This window comes from Physeter macrocephalus, chromosome 21 (assembly GCF_002837175.3).
Source record: "Physeter macrocephalus isolate SW-GA chromosome 21, ASM283717v5, whole genome shotgun sequence".
Classification (NCBI taxonomy): domain Eukaryota; kingdom Metazoa; phylum Chordata; class Mammalia; order Artiodactyla; family Physeteridae; genus Physeter; species Physeter macrocephalus.
The window spans coordinates 48,964,193-48,986,833 of NC_041234.1; the positions used below are offsets into that span (position 1 = coordinate 48,964,193).

The 22,641-nt window shown below is 39.8% G+C and overlaps 1 protein-coding gene and 1 non-coding gene across 7 annotated transcripts in view; both read left to right on the forward strand.

Annotated features, from left to right (window-relative positions):
* Positions 1–22,641, forward strand: part of TAF1 (TATA-box binding protein associated factor 1) — an 87,502-nt gene that overhangs the window by 40,708 nt on the left and 24,153 nt on the right. For 3 of the 6 annotated variants that reach the window (XM_055081571.1, XM_028482947.2, XM_028482948.2), the window contains exons 26-32: positions 1,366–1,474; positions 1,689–1,787; positions 2,079–2,256; positions 5,418–5,485; positions 6,564–6,686; positions 8,456–8,548; positions 8,627–8,711. In XM_055081571.1, coding sequence (XP_054937546.1) covers positions 1,366–1,474; positions 1,689–1,787; positions 2,079–2,256; positions 5,418–5,485; positions 6,564–6,686; positions 8,456–8,548; positions 8,627–8,711 — 755 coding nt within the window. Of the gene's footprint in view, positions 1–1,365; positions 1,475–1,688; positions 1,788–2,078; positions 2,257–3,286; positions 3,432–5,417; positions 5,486–6,563; positions 6,687–8,455; positions 8,549–8,626; positions 8,785–22,641 lie in introns of those variants that run through there. The other 3 variants (XM_028482943.2, XM_028482942.2, XM_028482945.2) reach the window with 2 other exon arrangements.
* On the forward strand, positions 13,807–13,913 carry LOC112066827 (U6 spliceosomal RNA). The gene has a single exon (XR_002892905.1). It is a non-coding gene; the product is annotated as a U6 spliceosomal RNA (small nuclear RNA).

Below are 22,641 nucleotides of genomic sequence, written 5' to 3' on the forward strand. Positions count from 1 at the left end.
GTATGCGGGCCTCTCACTGTTGTGGCCTCTCCCGTTGCGGAGCACAGGCTCCGGACGCGCAGGCTCAGCGGCCATGGCTCACGGGCCTAGCCGCTCCACGGCATGTGGGATCTTCCCAGACCGGGGCATGAACCCGTGTCCCGTGCATCGGCAGGTGGACTGTCAACCACTGCGCCACCAGGGAAGCCCATCATTATTAATTTTGATGGCCAGATTGTCCCAAATTTGATCCCTTCAAGCCTGACCTGTCTCCTTTTGAAATGACTATAAATTTTGAAAACTTCTTTGCTTTTTGGCACGAGATTTTCCAGGCTGTCCTTGAAATTTCCCTGTCCCAGACCCAGAATCAGGAACTCAGGGAGTCCTGGTTCCTTTTATTGGGGAATAGTATTTAGAAACCAATATGTAGGTGTTAGGTATGCTCATTGCCACTGAGATGTCATTGCTTCTAGGCTCTTAGTAGACAGAACTAGGAAATATACATATATTATAAATCAGAACTTCACATCAATACCTCCAATTCAAATTGTACCTACAGCTTCTTCCTCATTTTCCTCCGTTTCATATTTGTATCCATTCTTTGGTTCCCAACATCTTGCTCTGTCCTATGATATATACAAAATAGTTTGAGAATTACAATACCAATACTACTACCAACAACAAATCTGTACAGTAGGTTCAAGGTGTTTTCTGTAATTTGTTGTCCTTGGATTATATGCCACTGAAGTTGTACAGTCAGGGCATTATATTCAAAATATATTTGAATTCTTTTTTGAGTATATAATTTTTAATTAATTTGATATGCAGTTATATTCATTTGTTTCTCTTTCTGTTTAGATTTGAGGGTTGTCTTCCATCCTCGTTAATTTAATTTATCAATATCTATAGTAGTCGTGTCTTGAAGCACGTTAGAAAAGGAAAATGTAGTATCTTGATCCCATATGATGGAAGGGAAAAAGGTGGATGGGCTTTTAATGATTGAGGGAGACTCAAATTAGTTTTTCTTTTCAAACCTGCTTTAATTTCTTCCTTGTTTCTATTCTGAGTAAGTTAAATTTCCTAGCCCTTTAACCCAAAGATAGAGTGTTGGAGCTGGGAGGATTCTTGAAATTCCTTTAGCCTAGTCCCCTTATCTTCCAAATAGGAAACTGAGGTGAAGTTGTGGCTTGCCTAGTTCTTTATTAATTTGGAGATCCTATGAGGCCTTGCCTGATCTGAGCCTTAGAATGTGGATGTCTGGCCTTTGGTTTGGCTTTTTCCTCCACAGGCTCATGCTCAGGTACTTTGGACTTTTTCATTGTAGTTGCTTTTTTTCTGGGGACTAGAAGTAGAGACTGCACACTATGAAAGTGTTATTGATTGCAGTGCAGATGAGGTTCGCAGAAAATCTCTGGTTCTCAAGTTCCCTAAGCAGCAACTTCCTCCCAAGAAGAAACGGCGAGTTGGAACCACTGTTCACTGTGACTATTTGAATGTGAGTATTGGCATTGCTGCTTTCTGACCAGATAGGGTTCTCATTAATTCCCCCAGCCCTCTAAGCCACGGCCCTCATATAGCCTTAGATTCTCCCTTTGGCCTTGCCCTGAGAATTACGTGTAGTGTTCATTACAGGGTTTCCAAAATATATATGTACTGTGTTTATTTTTTTTTAATCTAAAGAAGCATTCTGGTTTCTTGTTTTTCCTTAGAGACCTCATAAGTCCATTCACCGGCGCCGGACAGACCCCATGGTGACATTGTCATCCATTTTGGAGTCTATCATCAATGACATGAGAGATCTTCCAAATGTGAGTTCATCGCATTCAGATTTACAGTATGGATGGCAAAGCTGTTCTGTGTGATTTCAGATAGATGGCAGTAGAGTACAGTCCTAGGAACCTGGAACTCCTGATTCTTTGGGATATAGTTTTTTATTTATTTTTTAACAGTTTAGTAGAGGAAACAGACCTGTTCCGTCTAGAGAGATTACTTTGAGAGTTGATGGCCAGGTAGAGACAGGTAAGATGTGAGAGAGTCTTCAGGAATTGGTCTGGCAATTGTTCTTTGCTCATGGATGGTGCTGGCTCTTGTTTGCACAGACGTACCCTTTCCACACTCCAGTCAATGCAAAGGTTGTAAAGGACTACTACAAAATTATCACCCGACCAATGGACTTACAAACGCTCCGTGAAAATGTGCGTAAACGCCTCTACCCATCTCGGGAAGAGTTCAGAGAGCATTTGGAGCTAATTGTGAAAAATAGTGCCACCTACAATGGTAAGAATCACCTGTTCTTTGACTGCAAAGGTCACCTTTCAGGTCCTTATTTATCCCTTACTAGTCCTAAATTTAGACTAGATTGGACTGACTGAAAGGACCTACAATGTATTAGTGCATTTTGGGGTTATGAAAATCAGGTAATATACATTTTAATCATTTAATAAGTATTGCTTCTTTTTATTCCCACTTTTTTATGTATCCTCTAGAGAATTTAGAGAATCTGTTGAAATGAAACAATTTCATGAGAAGCAGTGGGAGATAGGAGTGAGCCTAAGTAAATAGAAGGGAGAGGCATTCAGTGTGGATGGAACCCCCGCAGAGTATATGCTTGTTGACCATATTTGTCTTTGATTTTGTCTACAAATCTGTTATAGGGGCTGTTATATGTCTACTTTGCTCAAAAGCTGGAAAGGCAAGGAGGAAGAAATCTTTTTTCTGAGTCTTAAAGAGTTCAAGAAACAGTATAGCTTCTGCATGTAGAGGATAAAGTTTTCTGGTTTCCAGTTGTATCCTTAGTGTAGGGATTAAGGTTACAGATAGAGTATGAACTATGGCTCTGCCTCTTACTAATTGACTTACCTTAGACAACTTATTTAACCTCTCATAGCCTCTTCAGTTTTCTTACCTGTACACATGGGACAATAGTAGTACCTAGATTTTAATATGTTTCACAAGCAGGCCTGACCCATTTATCTAGTCTCATCTCCAGTGACTGGCTCCCTGACCTACTACAGATAGAGACTCCTGCTATGCTCAGTGTTGTATTTAACTAAATATCCTATACCATGTCTTCATGCCTTTGTACAGTCTTTGCCCTTTGTCTGGAGTGCCCTTTATTCCATTTCCATTCATATTTCCAGACCAACTCATATCATCTCTTCATGAAGACTTATTCAGATTGCCCAAAGTACCCATTTTTTCAATCCTCTGTGCCCCCCTAACACAATTAAATCAAGTTTTATAGCTCTTATGTGTTATATATAATTGTTTATATATCTGATTTTCCCATCACTTTGTGACCTCCTAGAGAGACTATTCATCTTTGTATTCCGAGGGCCTAGCAGAGTACCAGACACATACAAAGGAAGAATAAATTTATTAGTCCCAACTATCATTCAAGGTGACAAGGATAAATGCATAAACAAAAATCAGCTTGGAAGGGGAATGGGAAGGTAAGAGTTGACTTTGAAAATACAGAGCTTGAGGTATTTGTGGGTCATTTAGGTGGCAGTGTTCATAAAAATTTGGAAATTTAAGTTATGACTTTCTCCACATCCCCCTCTAACTCAGTCTTCCTTCTTCCTCATACCCAAATGCTGATAATAGTGATGATAGTAGTAGTGCCACCATTGCTAGTATTGCTGTCCATCTAGTTGTACAACCTAGAAATGTTGGCCATTGTTATTCCACTCTCCCTGCCCTATAATCATAGATCACTAAGTTGAATAAATTGTACCTTCTAAATTTTGCTGGACTACATCCCCTTCCTTTTGGTCTCCATTGCTACTATCTTAGTTGAAGCCCTTGTCGTCTCTTGTTTGACCTCTTGCAATAGCTTCCAGACTTTCTGCTGCTTGCCTTAATTCTTCACACTGTTGACAGGGTATTTTTTTCTGATACACAAATTTGAAAAATTACTCTCTAGCTTAAAATCTCCAGTACCTTTGTATCTCCTATGAGACCATTGTAATCTCCTATGAGACCATTGTAATATGTCCCTTCTTGCCTTTCCAAGTTCCATTTCCTATTTCTCCTCCACACATACCTACCTGTATTCCAGTTGTACCAAACTACTTGTGATTCCTGTTGTGAAATGTATTGTTTCATGTTTCCATGAATTTGCTTACTTAACACGTTTTTGCATACTTTTTCCTCCCTCTGGAATGTTTTTCGACCCTACTGTCTACCTGATAGACTTCTCTTGTTTAATAACACTGCGCGATTGTCATTCACAACAAGCCTTCCCTACTCCTCCCTGGTACTCAGATTTAATTGTTGTAAAACACCTTAAAACACGTTGCAACCCCTCCATAGTTCATAGTAATCAGTGTATTCCTCTATTTGCACTTACACTCACTTTTTAAAAACTTTATTATGGAAATTGTTAGGCATATACAAAAATAGAGAGAAAGTAAATAAACTTCAGTGCACCTATTCACCCAGTTCCACAATCACCAGCATATATGGCCAGTCTTGTTCATTGTTTAGCCTGTATTTCCAGACATCATATCATTTCATCTGTAGATACTTCAAGCACTTACACCCTGTCATGCAATGCTTTATTTTCATGTCATTTTCTTTGACTAAACCAAGAACTCTCTAAGGTAGGGACTGTGTCTTATTTTCCCTTTATTCTCAACATTGAACACATCACAGACAGTCATTAAACAGTTGTTGAATGAATAAACAAATCCCTGTTAATTAATAAGTAGTTGAGAAAAGAGCTGAGTTTTAGGCTCTGGGGAGCACTTACACGAAAGAATTGACAGAGGAAGATAAGAGAGTATACCGAAAGGAAGTAGCCAGAATTAATGTTTTTTTACATGAAAATGTTTTCACTATCCCTGTGATGAGCTTAAATTAGGGTAGCCATAAGCAGGGAATGTAGGAGATAGTTGGAGGATTCTGTGAAGCTCTTGTTACGGATTTCAGGGAAACTAAAGTAATAGTCTGAGATGGGGTGGAGATTCTTTTCTGACAAAGGCTTTGGATTAGCCGTATGTTGGGTGGACATCACAAACCATGAGTTCTGCAAACAAAAATTGCAGTCACAAATTTTGTATGCTGAGTATGGAAAGATTATAAATCATTCATTGGTCTCCTTAGCCATTCTTAAACAAATTGTCATTCCCCATCCATAGTTTTATTTTCAAGGTATTAAAGGCAGCAGTATCAACAGTAGTACCGCTATGTATGGATATACACAAATAAGGGAGAGAGTTAAAATTAGTTTATTCATCCATATTGTGCATCTGCTATGTGTTAGGCACTGAAAAATGGAGATAAGACTGATACATCTGTCTAACCCAGCAGCTAGGCTGGTGCCTGGCACATATTAGGTGATCAAGTAAATGAGTTAAAAGTCTGGAGAGGTGTTGGTATCTCTTGCCTCCCATTTTTAGTGGTCCCATCTCTTTTATTGTTCCTCTGTAATCTAGGGCCGAAGCACTCATTGACCCAGATCTCTCAATCCATGCTGGATCTCTGTGATGAAAAACTTAAAGAGGTAAGACATTTAAAATGAGAGAAAAGCAGTAGAATGAAGCTGGCAGGTACCAGTATTGAAGAAGTAGGGAATGTAACAGAGGAAGAGTAGAGAAATGAGGGAGTAGCAGGTCTTTTGTATGTTAGAGTCTGGAGGGGACCTTAGAAATCATGTAGTCTAATCCCTCCCTTTTGTAGATGGAAAAACTGAGGTCCATAGAAGAAACTAATTTGTCTTGGGCATCATGGCTATTAAATAGTAGGGCTACAATTAAAATATAAAATCCACATAACTCTTAGGAAATTGACTTCCCAGGAAGTCAGCTGAAGCTAAGAGACTGTTTTGGTAGGGAGAAATTTTAATTTTTAAAAGATAATCTATCTGTATTTCATTTTCTTAACAACAAAAAAATGGTACCTTAATAGGCTTTAAAAATGTAAGTATGATGATGTTAATATTGAAGTAGAAATTTCCTAAAAGAGGATAACCAAATGGCCAGTAAACATGAAAAGATTCTCAACTTGATTGATCATTGGGGAGATACAAATTTAAACCATGATTAGTTAACACTGCATACCTCCCTTAGAAAGGCTAAAATTTAAAAAGACTTAAAAAAACAAAAGACTGAGTTTTAGTGGGTGAGGATGTGGAGCAGTTGACACACAAACTTTTTCCTAGTACAGTCTAAAATGAATTTATTGGGTTAGATTCCCTTACACAAAAGTCACTACTCAACAATAATGTGTTCAGTGTTTTCAGCTATAGCAAAAGAAGTCTGATATTAAAACTTAATTTGGTGAAGATGTTTTTGTTGTGGGAGCTAAGCTATTGATGCCCAGGGATGTATATTTTTGATGATCTACAAGAATAGAAGATAGAATACCTTAAGGAATTGGTCAGTACATCTCTTTCGATCCTTTTACTGGAATATTATTTCTCTTATCTGGACTTTTTGTCTGGAACTAAATAGGCCACAATTCAAAGTTAGACTTTTTGTGACAAGGGCAATAGACAACTGAACCTTAAATTATCCTTAATACTCTATGGTGATTATACCTCAGGGAAACCTCTGCCTTTCCTTTGCTTTGTTTCATGTCAGAAAGAAGACAAATTGGCTCGTTTAGAGAAAGCTATCAACCCCTTGCTGGATGATGATGACCAAGTGGCATTTTCTTTTATTCTGGACAACATTGTCACCCAGAAAATGATGGCAGTTCCAGATGTAAGTGGTCTGTGTGTTGAATATTGTGAAGATAGTGCAGGGGAGAGGAAAGGGTGAAAGGATGTGTGCATGTGTATGTATGTTGGGGAGTCTGGAGTGTGGTGTTTGTCAATTCAAACTGGTATATAATTTTAAAAAGAAACCTTTTTGCTCTATGAGTGCATTATCATTGAAATCAAAGAGGCCAGGAATCTGTGATATAGAGAGGTTCTTTATACCTGTTGTTGACATTCAGTATTTTAATGCTCCTGAATAGCCCTGGAGAGAAATTAGGATGCCAGCTAATGGGAGGTTTTGGATTTAGAGGTGCTTCTTAACAAATGAGAGTTTGATAATTACCCAGCATTCGTGTCTTTTTACTTATTTATTTATTTATTTATTTTTGGCTGCATTGGGTCTTCGTTGCTGTGCATGGGCTTTAGTTGTGGTGAGCGGGGGCTACTCTTCGTTGCAGTGTGCAGGCTTCTCATCGTGGTGGCTTCTCTCGTGGAGCACAGGCTCTAGGCGTGTGGGCTTCAGCAGTTGCGGCACATGGGCTCAGTAGTTGTGGCGCTCAGGCCCTAGAGTGCAGGCTCAGTACTTGTGGCTCACGGGCTTAGTTGCTCCGAGGCATGTGGGATCTTCCCAGACCAGGGCTCGAACCCATGTCCCCTGCATTGGCAGGCAGATTCTTAACCACTGTGCCACCAGGGAAGTCCTGCGTTTGTTGTTTTTTGTTTCATTTTTTGTCTTGCAACTTTATGGCAGGGGTACCATGTTGATTCTATGTATCATTTTGTTGTAATGATCCTCCCTAGGGAATTCTGAACTGAGTTTCCTTTTGTGTTGTAGGCATATGTTGTGTATGCAGTAACGCTATAAACCAGCGGTCCCCAGTCTTTTTGGCACCAGGGACCAGTTTTGTGGAAGACAATTTTTCCATGGATGGTGGTTGGGGGATGGTTTCAGGATGATTCAAGCGCATTACATTTATTGTGCACTTTATTTCTATTATTATTACATTGTAATGTATAATGAAATAATTACACAACTCACCATGATGCAGAATCAGTGGGAGGCCTGAGCTTGTTTTCACTTGCCACTCACTGATAGGGTTTTGATATGCATCTGCAAGCAATTGATTTATTATGGTCTCTGTGCAGTCAAACCTCTCTGCTAATTATCGTTAATTATCATCTGCTAATCTGTATTTGCAGCCACTCCCCAGCGCTAGCATCATCACCTCAGCTCATCAGGCATTAGATTCTCATAAGGAGCACGCAACCTAGATCCCTCACATGCACAGTTCACAGTAGGGTTCATGCTCCTGTGAGAATCTAATGCCACTGCTGATCTGACAGGAGTTGAGCTCAGGCAGTAATGTGAGCGATGGGGAGCGGCTGTAAATACAGATGAAGCTTCACTCACTCGCTCACCTGCCCGCGCTCACCTCTTGCTGTGCGGCCCGGCTCTTAACAGGCCACGGGCCGGTACCGGTCCATGGCCCAGGGGTTGGGGGACCCCTGCTATAAACCATCTGCATGGGACAAGGGAATGAGAGATTTTAGTTGTGAATATAGAGCAGGGGTCCTTACCCTACCAGGGCACATGAACCCATAAAGGAATCCCCTTAAGTTACATGCAGAGTTTTGTATGATTATGTGTCTTTCTGGGAAAAGGGTCCATAGCTTTTGTTGGAGTCTTAAGAATATTTGTGACCCAGTGAGGTTTGAGAATCTCTGGTATGAAGAATGGTTTCCATTTAATTTCTCATGCTTTCTTTCTGCTAGTCTTGGCCATTTCATCACCCAGTTAATAAGAAGTTTGTTCCAGATTATTACAAAGTGATTGTCAGTCCAATGGATTTAGAGACCATACGTAAGGTGAGTGATTTGGTCTAAAATGTCTTTTGGGAATCAAGTAACTTTGTGTATCTGAGTCCCTGATTCTTTTAATCACAGAATATCTCCAAGCACAAGTATCAGAGTCGGGAGAGCTTTCTAGACGATGTCAACCTTATTCTGGCCAACAGTGTTAAATACAATGGTGGGTATTTCTCCTTTTTTTCTCTTTCCATCAATATATCCATCCAACATTAGTTAGTATTATTAAAATTCAAGTGCATAAAGCAGACTTTAGCAATGATAGCAGAATCAGTCATGTGACTTACTCTACATTTTTTTTTAAACAAGCACATACTTTAGTGTGTTCTGTAAAGCTTGCTAATAACGTTTAATGATGAAAAAACAACGTATATTTATTTTCTAAACTTTGGAAAGCACCGAAAATTGAGATGAGAATAAAAATCAAATGGATATTACTTTGGGCCATCACTGCTTTCCATGAGATGTGAAAACTCACCTATGCCCCAGGCCCTTAGATGGAGCTTAGGGAAATGTGTTAAATATAGACTATGGTGTGCTTCCTCAGAGCATGGAGTTTTTGCTCAATATATGAAATGACTGAATAATGTATCTCAGGTGCTTTGCTAGCTACTTAATCTACCAGTGGGAAAGACATCATTGTCCTCATGTCAATGAAGAGAAACAGTTAAAATGCAGCTTGGCAAGGGCTATATTAGAAGGATGTACAAAGTGCCCTAGAGGAGAGGAAGGAACACCTTCACCTAAGGGTTAGGGAAGGTTTTTGGCTGCATTGGGTCTTCGTTGCTGTGCATGGGCTTTAGTTGTGGTGAGCGGGGGCTACTCTTCGTTGCAGTGTGCAGGCTTCTCATCGTGGTGGCTTCTCTCGTGGAGCACAGGCTCTAGGCGTGTGGGCTTCAGCAGTTGCGGCACATGGGCTCAGTAGTTGTGGCGCTCAGGCCCTAGAGTGCAGGCTCAGTACTTGTGGCTCACGGGCTTAGTTGCTCCGAGGCATGTGGGATCTTCCCAGACCAGGGCTCGAACCCATGTCCCCTGCATTGGCAGGCAGATTCTTAACCACTGTGCCACCAGGGAAGTCCTGCGTTTGTTGTTTTTTGTTTCATTTTTTGTCTTGCAACTTTATGGCAGGGGTACCATGTTGATTCTATGTATCATTTTGTTGTAATGATCCTCCCTAGGGAATTCTGAACTGAGTTTCCTTTTGTGTTGTAGGCATATGTTGTGTATGCAGTAACGCTATAAACCAGCGGTCCCCAGTCTTTTTGGCACCAGGGACCAGTTTTGTGGAAGACAATTTTTCCATGGATGGTGGTTGGGGGATGGTTTCAGGATGATTCAAGCGCATTACATTTATTGTGCACTTTATTTCTATTATTATTACATTGTAATGTATAATGAAATAATTACACAACTCACCATGATGCAGAATCAGTGGGAGGCCTGAGCTTGTTTTCACTTGCCACTCACTGATAGGGTTTTGATATGCATCTGCAAGCAATTGATTTATTATGGTCTCTGTGCAGTCAAACCTCTCTGCTAATTATCGTTAATTATCATCTGCTAATCTGTATTTGCAGCCACTCCCCAGCGCTAGCATCATCACCTCAGCTCATCAGGCATTAGATTCTCATAAGGAGCACGCAACCTAGATCCCTCACATGCACAGTTCACAGTAGGGTTCATGCTCCTGTGAGAATCTAATGCCACTGCTGATCTGACAGGAGTTGAGCTCAGGCAGTAATGTGAGCGATGGGGAGCGGCTGTAAATACAGATGAAGCTTCACTCACTCGCTCACCTGCCCGCGCTCACCTCTTGCTGTGCGGCCCGGCTCTTAACAGGCCACGGGCCGGTACCGGTCCATGGCCCAGGGGTTGGGGGACCCCTGCTATAAACCATCTGCATGGGACAAGGGAATGAGAGATTTTAGTTGTGAATATAGAGCAGGGGTCCTTACCCTACCAGGGCACATGAACCCATAAAGGAATCCCCTTAAGTTACATGCAGAGTTTTGTATGATTATGTGTCTTTCTGGGAAAAGGGTCCATAGCTTTTGTTGGAGTCTTAAGAATATTTGTGACCCAGTGAGGTTTGAGAATCTCTGGTATGAAGAATGGTTTCCATTTAATTTCTCATGCTTTCTTTCTGCTAGTCTTGGCCATTTCATCACCCAGTTAATAAGAAGTTTGTTCCAGATTATTACAAAGTGATTGTCAGTCCAATGGATTTAGAGACCATACGTAAGGTGAGTGATTTGGTCTAAAATGTCTTTTGGGAATCAAGTAACTTTGTGTATCTGAGTCCCTGATTCTTTTAATCACAGAATATCTCCAAGCACAAGTATCAGAGTCGGGAGAGCTTTCTAGACGATGTCAACCTTATTCTGGCCAACAGTGTTAAATACAATGGTGGGTATTTCTCCTTTTTTTCTCTTTCCATCAATATATCCATCCAACATTAGTTAGTATTATTAAAATTCAAGTGCATAAAGCAGACTTTAGCAATGATAGCAGAATCAGTCATGTGACTTACTCTGCATTTTTTTTTAAACAAGCACATACTTTAGTGTGTTCTGTAAAGCTTGCTAATAACGTTTAATGATGAAAAAACAACGTATATTTATTTTCTAAACTTTGGAAAGCACCGAAAATTGAGATGAGAATAAAAATCAAATGGATATTACTTTGGGCCATCACTGCTTTCCATGAGATGTGAAAACTCACCTATGCCCCAGGCCCTTAGATGGAGCTTAGGGAAATGTGTTAAATATAGACTATGGTGTGCTTCCTCAGAGCATGGAGTTTTTGCTCAATATATGAAATGACTGAATAATGTATCTCAGGTGCTTTGCTAGCTACTTAATCTACCAGTGGGAAAGACATCATTGTCCTCATGTCAATGAAGAGAAACAGTTAAAATGCAGCTTGGCAAGGGCTATATTAGAAGGATGTACAAAGTGCCCTAGAGGAGAGGAAGGAACACCTTCACCTAAGGGTTAGGGAAGGCTTCATAAACAAGTTAATACAGTTCAGTTTTGAATGGCTCACTTAAGTAAACATCAGTTGAGCACCTAATATGTGCTGGCACTGATAGATGTTACAAATATAAAGTCAAATTAGATATGTTCTCTACCTCCAAATTGGTTATAGTTTAGTTGGGAAAACAGAAAAGAAAAATTACAGAACTTAAGTATTATGCTAGATGTATTCACAGAGTGCCAAAGGAAAACAGAAACAGGATATCAAAATCAGAGTGGGATTAGAGGAAGTTTTCTGGAAGAGAGTTTTCTTAAGCTGAGTTCTAAAGTATCAATGGAGTTTGCTAACCAAAAAGTGAGGAGAAAGCGTTCAAGGCAGGGAGAACAGCAATATATGAAAGCACAGAGACCTGAAATTACATCTTGGGTTTAAGAAACAAGTTACTGGGGTTGCAGTTAAGTGTACATGTTGATGAATGACTGGTTATATATAGAGAAGTAGACAGGTGTCAAATCATAAGAGGGCCTAGTGTATGCCATATGTCATACTTAAGAGCTTTTACATTATCCTAAATGGAAAAACACTGAAAGAATTAGGCAGCAAAATGACAATCCCAAATAACTCCTGAAGCAAAACAGAAGAGGGAGCTAAGGGCATTTGAGAGAATTGCCTAGCATACTGAGGTCTCAGCTAAAAATCCACCTGATTGTATGACTTTACTCCACAATATTCAGGAACCCAAGTAGTATGGCTGTTAAGTTTGCCAGGCAGAAGGGACAGAGAATTAGAAAGAGGAAGTGATGGAGGGGGCAACCAGAATGACAGATGAGGAAATGGGTATTCTGGGTATAGAGAATAGAATATCATGGAGGAATGAAAGAACAGGGTAAGTTCAAGGAACTATACTTGACTAGAACCTGTATATTTCATTAAGAGAAGTGGTAGGAAGGCTTCCCTGGTGGCGCAGTGGTTGAGAATCCGCCTGCCAACGCAGGGGACACGGGTTCGATCCCTGGTCCGGGAAGATCCCACATGCCACAGAGCAACTAAGCCCGTGTGCCACAACTACTGAGCCTGTGCTCTAGAGCCCGTGAGCCACAACTACTGAAGTCCACACGCCTAGAGCCCGTGCTCCGCAACAAAAGAAGTCACCACAATGAGAAGCCCGCACGCCGCAATGAAGAGTAGCCCCCTCTCGCCGCAACTAGAGAAAAGCCCACGTGCAGCAGCAAAGACCCAACACAGCCAAAAATAAATAAATTAAATAAATAAATTTTTTAAAAAAAGAGAAGTTGTAGGAGATGAGCCTTCCATTTTTGTTCCATCTGGGTTGCATTAAAAGAATCTGCATCGTCCCTTGTGCCCTTCTTATTGCTGATTGGAAAGTGGAAATGACCTCTGTCAGGTCATTTATTTCTCCATTATTGTCTCCTGAAAACACCTAAAGCTAATCAGCCAAAATTCTGGTAATAGAAGTTGGCAGGCTCACAGGTGTCTAAAAATGAGTATAGCAAGTAATAAGCAAGCAAGAGTGTTACAGAGAGGATGCTTGGCCTGGTAATGGCTGCCTGAAGATAGAGGGCAGATTTATGAGGAGCTTATGTAAGGCAACAAGAAAAACCCAGAAGATGCTAATTGAAATGAGAAGAGGGCAGATGGACAAATCACAGAAGACAAAAATTGAATACCAAATGAAAATGAATATTCAGTTGTACCTAGTAATCAAAGAAATGCAAATTGAAACAGACCTTTTTTTTGCCTATTAGATGAGCTCAATTTCTCTTTTTTTTTCAATTTCTTTTTTAATGGAAGTATTCAAAATGCTAGTGACACAGGTACTCTCACATATGCTGTTGGCAGTGTAACATTGTTAGACACTTTTAGAAAGCTCTTTGACAGCATTGAGACTTAAAAATAGTTAAGTGAACAGACTTTATAGTCAGGTAGACTTGAATTTGAATATTGGCCCCACCACTTCATAGCACTGTGACTTTGGACAAGTAACTTAGACTGCTTTCTTTTCTGTAAAATGAGGAAGATAATAATACCCTCCTCAGAGGGCTATCATGAGGATTAAATAAAATAATGCATGTAAGTGCTTAGCACGTGGTAGGATAATCTATCCTAATCAGAGATATAGACAAAGCTGTTCATGATAATGTCATTTATATTAATTAGAAATAACCTGAACGGTTAATGTAAAGGGGATGACTAGTTATTGTGCCAACTGTATGATGGATTGCTGTGTAAAGATTGAAAGCTTATTTTAAAAACTAATGACAGTGCTCACTTCGGCAGCACATATACTAAAATTGGAACGATACAGTGAAGATTAGCATGGCCTGTGTGCAAGGATGACACGCAAATTCATGAAGTGTTCCATATTTTTTTGTTATAAAGCAGAAACACACCATTGTAAAGCAATTATACTCCAATAAAGGTGTTAAAAAAAAACTAATGACAAAAGTGCTTAGAATGTTAAGTGAGAAAAGCAGAACACATAACTTTATGTCATCTCAGTTATGCTTTTAAGAAAAGATACATAGAAAAAAGACGTGCTGGTGGTAAGTGATTATTTCTGAGATGTAAGGTTACGGTTGTCTTCATTTTCATCTTTTGTATGTTTTCCAAGTTGTCTGCTGGTATGGAAGGCAGGGAACTCTTTCATGAGGTGATTTTTGAGCTAAATTTTGAAGGATGACGATTATTGTAGCCAATGCTTTAGTGAGCACCTGCTGTGCCAGGCAAATAGTCAAGTGGAGAAGTGTGGGGAAGAAGTTCCACGTAGATAGTGCAAATGCTAAAAAGATGAGAGTGCCTTGGATAGGGCAGTGCAAATAGTTGAGTTTGGCTAGGGTGCAAAGTGGGAGCTAGTTTTGGTATTAAGAGATTAGTTTTTAAAGTTAGATGGGGCCAAGTCATGAAAGGCCTAGTATGCCTTTAAAAAGACAGACCACCATAACAGGTATTTTAGTAAGAAGCTATCTGGAAGCTATCTGAAGAATAGATAGGAGGGGAAATGAAATATGGCGACCAGTAAAGAAACTATTGACAACAGTCCAAGTTAAAAGTACTGAGAGCTTGAACTAAGTTAAGTAGCAATAAGAATGGAAAGATGGGGACAGATGGTAGAGATACTGAGGAAGTAGGATTGATACCTTCATAAATGGTTGGAAGTTGAGGGTATGGGTAAAGGACAGGGAGAATTCAAAATGATGCCAAGTACTCTTATGCTCTTGGTGAGAACATAAATAAGTACACACTTTTTAGAGGACTATAAATGTGTATTCCCTTTGACTAAGCAAGTTCATCTCAAAGGAATACTCCACACAGTTTTGCAAAGGCATACGTACAAATGTACATGTTTGTAATTGCAACATTGCTTGTAATTGCAAAAATATAGGAGCATTCTAAATATCCAACAATAGGAAATTAGTTAAATTACAGTACATCTATATGATGGAATACTGTTTAGCCATCAGAATGGTAGATTAGCTAACAAAGCTGTACCTTACATGCTGATATCAAAATATATCCAAGATATGTACTGTTGAAAACTAGGTCACTCAACAGTATTTACAGAAGGAGTTGCAAATTCAGATCCTATGGAGGCCAGACAGGTAACATAAATGAGTAAAACAGGCTCAGTAGGAATGGGTGAACTGGAGAGCACATCCCCCATCTAAAGGGCTCAGTCACTATTTTGTTCAATTGTTGTCATAGAGTAGGATTACTAAAGGGAGAGGTGGAGGATAATCTTCACTTTATACTTTTTTGTACTTAGGTGTTTGAATTTTTTTAATTGAGCATGAAATACTTTTGTAATTAAAAATAAAGAAATTTCCGTTTTTTGGAAGGATGGATAAGTCAGATGACATTCAGAATTCTGACTTGGGCAAACTGGTGGTGCCATTGACTAATACAGTTGTCTCTTGATATCTGCAGGGGATTGGTTCCGTGACTCCCATGGATACCAAAATCTGCAGATGCTCAAGTCACTTATATAAAATGGCATAGTATTTGCATATAACCTACACACATCCTCCCATATACTTTAAATCATCTCTAGATTACCTACAATACCCAGTACAATGTAAATGCTGTGTAAGTAGTTATAAATACAATGTAAATAGTTGCCAGTGTGCAGAAAAACGAAGTTTTGCTCTTTGGAACTTTCTGAAATTTTTTTTTGCAAATATTTTCAACCTACAGTTGGTTGATTTCCATGGTTGCAGAACCTGTGGATACAGAGGGCTGACTATAATAGGAAATATAGGAGGAGTGGTTTTGGAGAAAAGTGGTAGAGTTCAATTTGGGCTATGTTATATTAAGGTCGGACATCCAAGTGGAGACTTTCAGTAGGTAGTTAGCTATATAGAGGTCCAAAGCTCAGAAGAGAAGTGTGTACTATTTGTACATATGGATATTTTTTTCAAGTCATCAGCATGTAAAAATATAAGTAGATGAGCTCAAATAGGGAGTAGGGTACATTCCTTGAACCCCCTGATGCTGTAGGTGAAATATGGTTGTATGTTTTTCAGACCATAGCTTTATCATATTACCAAAGTTGTATGTGACCCAAAATAGTTAAGAACCACTATTAAGAGAGAATGTAGGATGAGAATATACTCAACAAATACCAAATCAACATTTAAGGGATCAGGTGGAGAATACTGAGGAGTGACCAGAATGAAAGAAGGAAAACCGGAAGAGAGTAATGTCCTGGAAACCAAGAGAAGAGGAAAATGGCCAACAGGTCAAGTGCTACGGAGAACCAAAGAGAACGGTCATTAGAAGAGCTATTTCAGTGCAGTGGTAGAATCAAAAGCCAGACTACAGAGGATATAAATGAGTGAGAATTAAGTGGAGACTGAAATTTGCCCGTGAAGGGAAGACGGAAGACTGTAATCAATGTTTTGGAGGGGACGAAGGCAGTTGGACAGAGGGGATGTTTGTATAGGTGAAAGAGAAGAAAATTAAGATTATAAGATAGGATCCCTATGAGAATGGGAATATAAACATTGAGAAAGTTTCTGCCCAGTAGCCTCTCATTTTCTCTGCAAAGTAGCAAATGGGGTCTTTTGCTAAGAGTGGGTGAGGTGGTGGGAGAGAGAATTTGAAGAGAAATGTAGATAAGGGTTTGAATTATCTGTTGTAGGAAATTTGAAAAGGAGCTGACTTAGAGACATTTCAGAAATATTGAGCAGCCTTTGAGGGTCCAGCTGAAGTTGGAAATCATTCATTTTTATAACAGCATCAATTGGCACAGTTGGGTAACTTGTCAGTGCTTATCAAACCACATGAGGAAACAAGGCAGATGGTAGAATTGAGTCAGGATTGGGATTTTGTTTCTGGATGTGTCGCAAAGATCGGGAATTGACAGTGTTAGCAAGAAAAAAAAAGTTGATGGTTGAGCTTCTCAAACTTTGTCACCAAAGGTCCCTTTATAGCAGAGGATTATGACTATATAGCCTCTAGTTTGGGGGGAGTATCCCAAAGCAGCTCTACAAAAGCTTGAAATTTCTTTGGCAATTCATGTTTTATCTTTTAAATTTATACTGATTTTGTATTAGGCGAAATCTCTTTGTACTTTAACATGTTTCAAATTTCTTACCAAATTATTTTATAGCCTCCCCCTCCCCCACCCTCACCTCCATCTTCAAGTAAAACTGCTGATGAAGAAAGAGAAAATGACAGTGATCCTATAGCTTTCTTCAGTATACTGCTACACATTGCCTTAGTTTTTGAACTAAAGCCAGGAGAGGCTTGATAGAGACAGGAGTTAATGGGGATGCAAGTTTCCTTGAGATCAGAGAGAGAATGAAAAAACTGGACAGATACAAGGATGTGATAAGGAAGTGTAGGATATTGGCATTGAAACTTCCAGAGGTGAAGCAGTTTTTAGTAAAGACAACATTCTGGATATAGTCGTGGATATGTTTGGCTGAAGTGGAGGTGCGAACCATTGGCATGAAGATTTGCAAGGATTTTGGATGGGTGGTACATGTGAACGTTAGAGTAACCCACCATGATGGGGAGGGATTTGGAGCCAAGAAGATTGTGCCAGGTGTGCAAGTCCTTGGTGAATGTGAGTAGGTTAATGATGGTGAGTAAAGGTGAAGAGCAAAGATCTCAGACTCAAGTGGCCTATAGGGGCCAGGCAAGTAATGTAAATGAGTGAGGTGGGCCAGGTGTGGATTGTGGTAAACTGGAAGAGTACATATTCCATCTAAAGAGGCTTGTACTTTACTACATCTGATTGTTTTCCTAAGGAGATGAGAATACAGTGTCACTAGGTATCTTAATTTTTCAGGAGAAGCTGAAAATCTGGATTTGTGTGTGTATGACATTTCCCAATTTTTACATATTTGCGAATAGTTAAAAAAATTTTTTTAACTGTGCAAGCCAAATAAAAACATCTATCTGCAGGCCAAATGTGGCTCCAAGGCAGCTGGTTTTCAACCTCTGGCATAGTAGAGAAAAAGCCTCAAAGTAGGAGGGATTTTTTTTCTTTTCCCCAAGGGGAAGTAAATAATAATTTGGTAGCAGCAGTGGACAGCCTGGAAGGCTCTATTCCCCCCATCCTTAACCAGTGGGTGAGAGTGTAAGAAACCCTGAATAGGGCTGTAAGGGTAAGTGGTGTCATGAGATAAGAAATGTCACATTTTTTATACTAAAAGGACACCCATCATGGAGTTGAAGGCACATATGAGATGTTTCCTACCATCAGGTACTATACACAAAATAATACTTTTGTTTAAAACTGTGTTGGTTTGGCCAGATACGAACCTGCCTCTGTTTCTAATTAACAGTAACAAAGTCCATGTGGAATCTATTCCCTGCTTTAAAATTTTTATTTCAAAACATTTTACTAACCAAAATTAGTAGAATGGTATCTCTAGTTAACATTATTTTGACTCTTTCCATTCAGATCCTTCACACATAATATCACACTGCATAGTGGCGTATTTCCATAGCATTTTACATACCTTCATTGACTTATCCCATATTATCATGTATATGACACATGAGCTATATTGTACATAGCTAGAATGCTTAACACTAAGGTTATCATCGGGCAACAAGTGGAAGATAAGTAATACTCCAGATGAAACTGCATCTGGAAGTATGCAGTACACATTGGAGGACACAGTCTTGTACTTGAGGTGGTGGTGATGGACTGCACACTGATATTGGAGTAGGCCTTTAGACCTTCCAGATACCACATAGGTACTGAATCAACCTCAGAGCCTCTCTTCATGTTCAAATTATATTTGAAGGAACATTAATAATCAAGGAAACCCAAAACTTGGGATTGGAACTATTTGCAATAGTCTTAAAAGACACACAACATTCCATGTCAGTGAGAGAGTCATACAGATAAAGAAATCCTGTCTGAAAAACACAGCCCACATTTTTTACTGGTCTTAACAAAGCCACAAAGTCTTAAGTAGTTGGCAGAGGCCTTAATACTTAACGTTTGATTTAAATTTAAGGTAAACTGCATAGTCTGTACCAATAGATGATGCCGAGCTATTCATGACGAAATCCCTTTTCCCAAAGAATTTCCTAGCAAGTTCCTCCTCCGGTGTTCTTCAAACCAAAAGGTCAACTCCAAGAAGAAGCCATCTTACCTACAATAAGTAGATGATATATCATAAAATCTGAGCTCCTGACGTTTTAGAATGCTCAGTGGGACCCTACAATCTAGATTAGATAAAAAATAAATTTACCCAAAAAATCTCTAGGGTAGTTTTTTCCTACACTTTTGTTTGAGTAATTCCCAACCCTGTGTGAGCTCTAATAGTTGTTCTGCTTATAGGACTCTTTCCGGAGTTTCGTCAGGTACATGTGCAGCTTAGTATTCAGCTGAAGACTCAAGAGAGCCTTTCTGGAGATCTTAGGTTATTTTTCTGTGGAGTTCTCTTCTCTCCAGATCTGTCCTGCAGTTTACAGCTGTTTTAGCCTCCTCAGACTCCACTGTCTGGCTCTATGGCTTAGCGAGACTGCTGTGCTTTTCTTGGGTTCGGCAGAAAGCCAAGGACAATTGTAGGGCTCACTTCCTTTATTTCCTTTCTCTCAAGAATCACAGTCCTATACTTCCTGGTTGGAAACAGTTGTTTCATATGTTTTTTCCAGTTTTCTGGTTACAGTGGGAAGACTAGTCTAATAGCGGTTACTCTATCATGCCCAGAGGTCTTTTAGGTTTATGGTATTTTCTGACATATAGAAACTTCATTTTTATATAGTTATATTTATCAGTCTTTGCCTTTATAATTTGTGCTTGGTATAATGGTTTAAGAGACCTTCCAGGGGGCTTCCCTGGTGGCGCAGTGGTTGCGCGTCCACCTGCCGATGCAGGGGAACCGGGTTCGCCCCCTGGTCTGGGAGGATCCCACGTGCCGCGGAGCGGCTGGGCCCGTGAGCCATGGCCGCTGGGCCTGCGCGTCAGGAGCCTGTGCTCCGCAACGGGAGAGGCCACAATAGAGGGAGGCCCGCATACCACAAAAAAAAAAGAGACCTACCTTCCATACCCCCAAGATATCCAACTATTTTTTTCTAATACATAGAACTTTTTTTTTTTTTTTTTTTTTTCGGTACGCGGGCCTCTCACTGTTGTGGCTTCTCCCTTTGCGGAGCACAGGCTCCGGACGCGCAGGCTCAGCGGCCATGGCTCACGGGCCCAGCCGCTCCGCGGAACGTGGGATCTTCGCGGACCGGAGCACGAACCCGTGTCCCCTGCATCGGCAGGCGGACTCTCAACCACTGCGCCACCAGGGAAGCCCTACATAGAACATTTTAAACGTTTGAATGTTTATTGATTTTTAAAAATAGAATCTAAGGTATAAGGTAAATATCTAACTTACTTTCTCTTCCAAAGGATTAGCCAAAGTGTCCAAGTTGTATTTATGGAATAGTTTATCCTTTTCTACATTAGTACAAAATACCACCTTTATCATATACTAAATTCGTATATATATTCTTGAACCTATTTGGGAGCTTTCTATTTTGTTTTATGTGTTTGTTTATCCAATCTGCACTGTTAACCACCAGATAGTATCACTGTGATCATCATTCAGACTTTATGATTTTAAATTCCTCTGCTAGACACTCTTCACCCAAGTATCCTAAATACACTCTAGGATCATTTTTGTTAGATTCTATCTTGTCCATAAATAGATAGATAGGTAGGTAGGTAGATAATATTGACATTTTAATTTGTGGATTAATTTGAAGAGAGTGTATATCTTTATAATAATACGTTTCTTCATCTAGGAGCTCATGTTTCTTCACATTTTCTTTTACCTCCCGCAACAAAGACTTCTAGGTTTTTTGTATAATTTCTAGGCATCTTTTGTTTATTTCTATATGTTTTATAGTTTTTGTTGCTATTGAGCATCTACTTTTTTCTTGTTGAGTTTTTCCCTAGTTAATTAATTAATTAATTTTAATTTTGGCTGCGTTGGGTCTTCGTTGCTGCACGTGGACTTTCTCTAGTTGCAGCGAGCAGGGGCTACTCTTCATTGCGGTGCACGGACTTCTCATTGCAGTGGCTTCTCTCGTTGCAGAGCACGGGCTCTAGGTGCATGGGCTTCAGTAGTTGCGGTGCGTGGGCTCAGTAGTCGTGGCGCATGGTCTTAGTTGCTCCACGGCATGTGGGATCTTCCCAGACCAGGGATTTAACCCCTTTCCCCTGCTTTGGCAGGCGGATTCTTAACCACTGCGCCACCAGGGAAGTCCCTATTCCTAGTTAATTTAAAAGTTTTGCTACTGTTGTACATGTGCTCCCCGCCGTCAAAGTGATTTATTAAATCTAAAGGTTTCAGTCAGTTTGAAGAATAGTATTGTTCGTAGGTTAATATAATGCTTAAAGTATTTCTGTATGCTAGTTTCTAAGTCTGTCCTTGAGACTACTCTGTAAGTTTAGCCATTAATAAATATTAAGGTTCTTTCTTTTTTTCTGTCAGTGACTCTCCTTAGACTGGGGCCAAGGTATAAGTATTCCTACATACAGGTTAAGTCTCTCACATCATTGAAGAGAATAAAATCTCTTTTGATCGTAAAAATGGTAAAATCTACACAACATAAAAATTTACCTTTTTTAACCATTTTTAAGTTTACAATTCAGTGGCATTAAGTACACTCACAGTGTTGTGCAACCATCACCACTATCCATTTCCAGAACCTTTTCATCATCCCAGACAGAAACTCAGTACCCATTAAACAGTAACCACATTCTCCCATTCCCCCAGTTCTTGGTAACCTCTGTTCTACTTTCTGTCTGTGAATTTGCCTCTTCTAGGTACCTCATATGAATGGAATAATACAGTACATAGAATATTTGTCCTTTTGTGTCTGGCTTGTATTTCACTTTGCATAATGTTTCCAAGGTTCAACCATCCATGTTGTAGCATGGATGAGGATTTCTTTCTTTTTTCTTTTCTTTTCTTTTTTTTTTAAACGAATATGTAACGTCTCTCTCCTATTCTTTACCTGCCATTCATGCCTCACTTAGCTTTAATCTGGTTCTACCCTGCCCGGCATACCAAGTGAACAGTATTACATAATTGCCTGGTATAGTGGGCACTTTTCAAGTCCTTATCTTGACCTCACCCCAGTATTTGACATTACTGACCATTTCTTCCTTGAAACTGTAGTATGATTGGCTTCATAACAACTTTCAGCTCTTACTTTCCTCCTACCTCTTTGACCATTCCTTTTCCGTCTCCTTTACTGAATGTTCTTCTGCCTGTTCCTACAACTTTAATTACTACCTCTTCCCTGATGACTCTCAACTCTATTCTGGGGAAAGATCTATATATATCCCAACCACCTGCTGAACATTTCCTGTTGGATGTCCCAGTGGAACTTGAAACATGCTTCAAACTGAGTGTTCTTCCAACCTTTCTCTATTGCAGTTTTCTCCCTCTGTCCTTTACTTGACTCACTCCTTTACTGTTTTCAATCTGGGTTGAATGGGGTACTAGCGTCACTGAGCAGCTACATCTGGAAACCTCAGAGTTATTTTTGATTCTTTCCCTTGAATAAATCCCCAACTTCCAGCATATCACTAAAACCCTCATTATATTTTGCCTAGATTATTACAATAAGTAGTT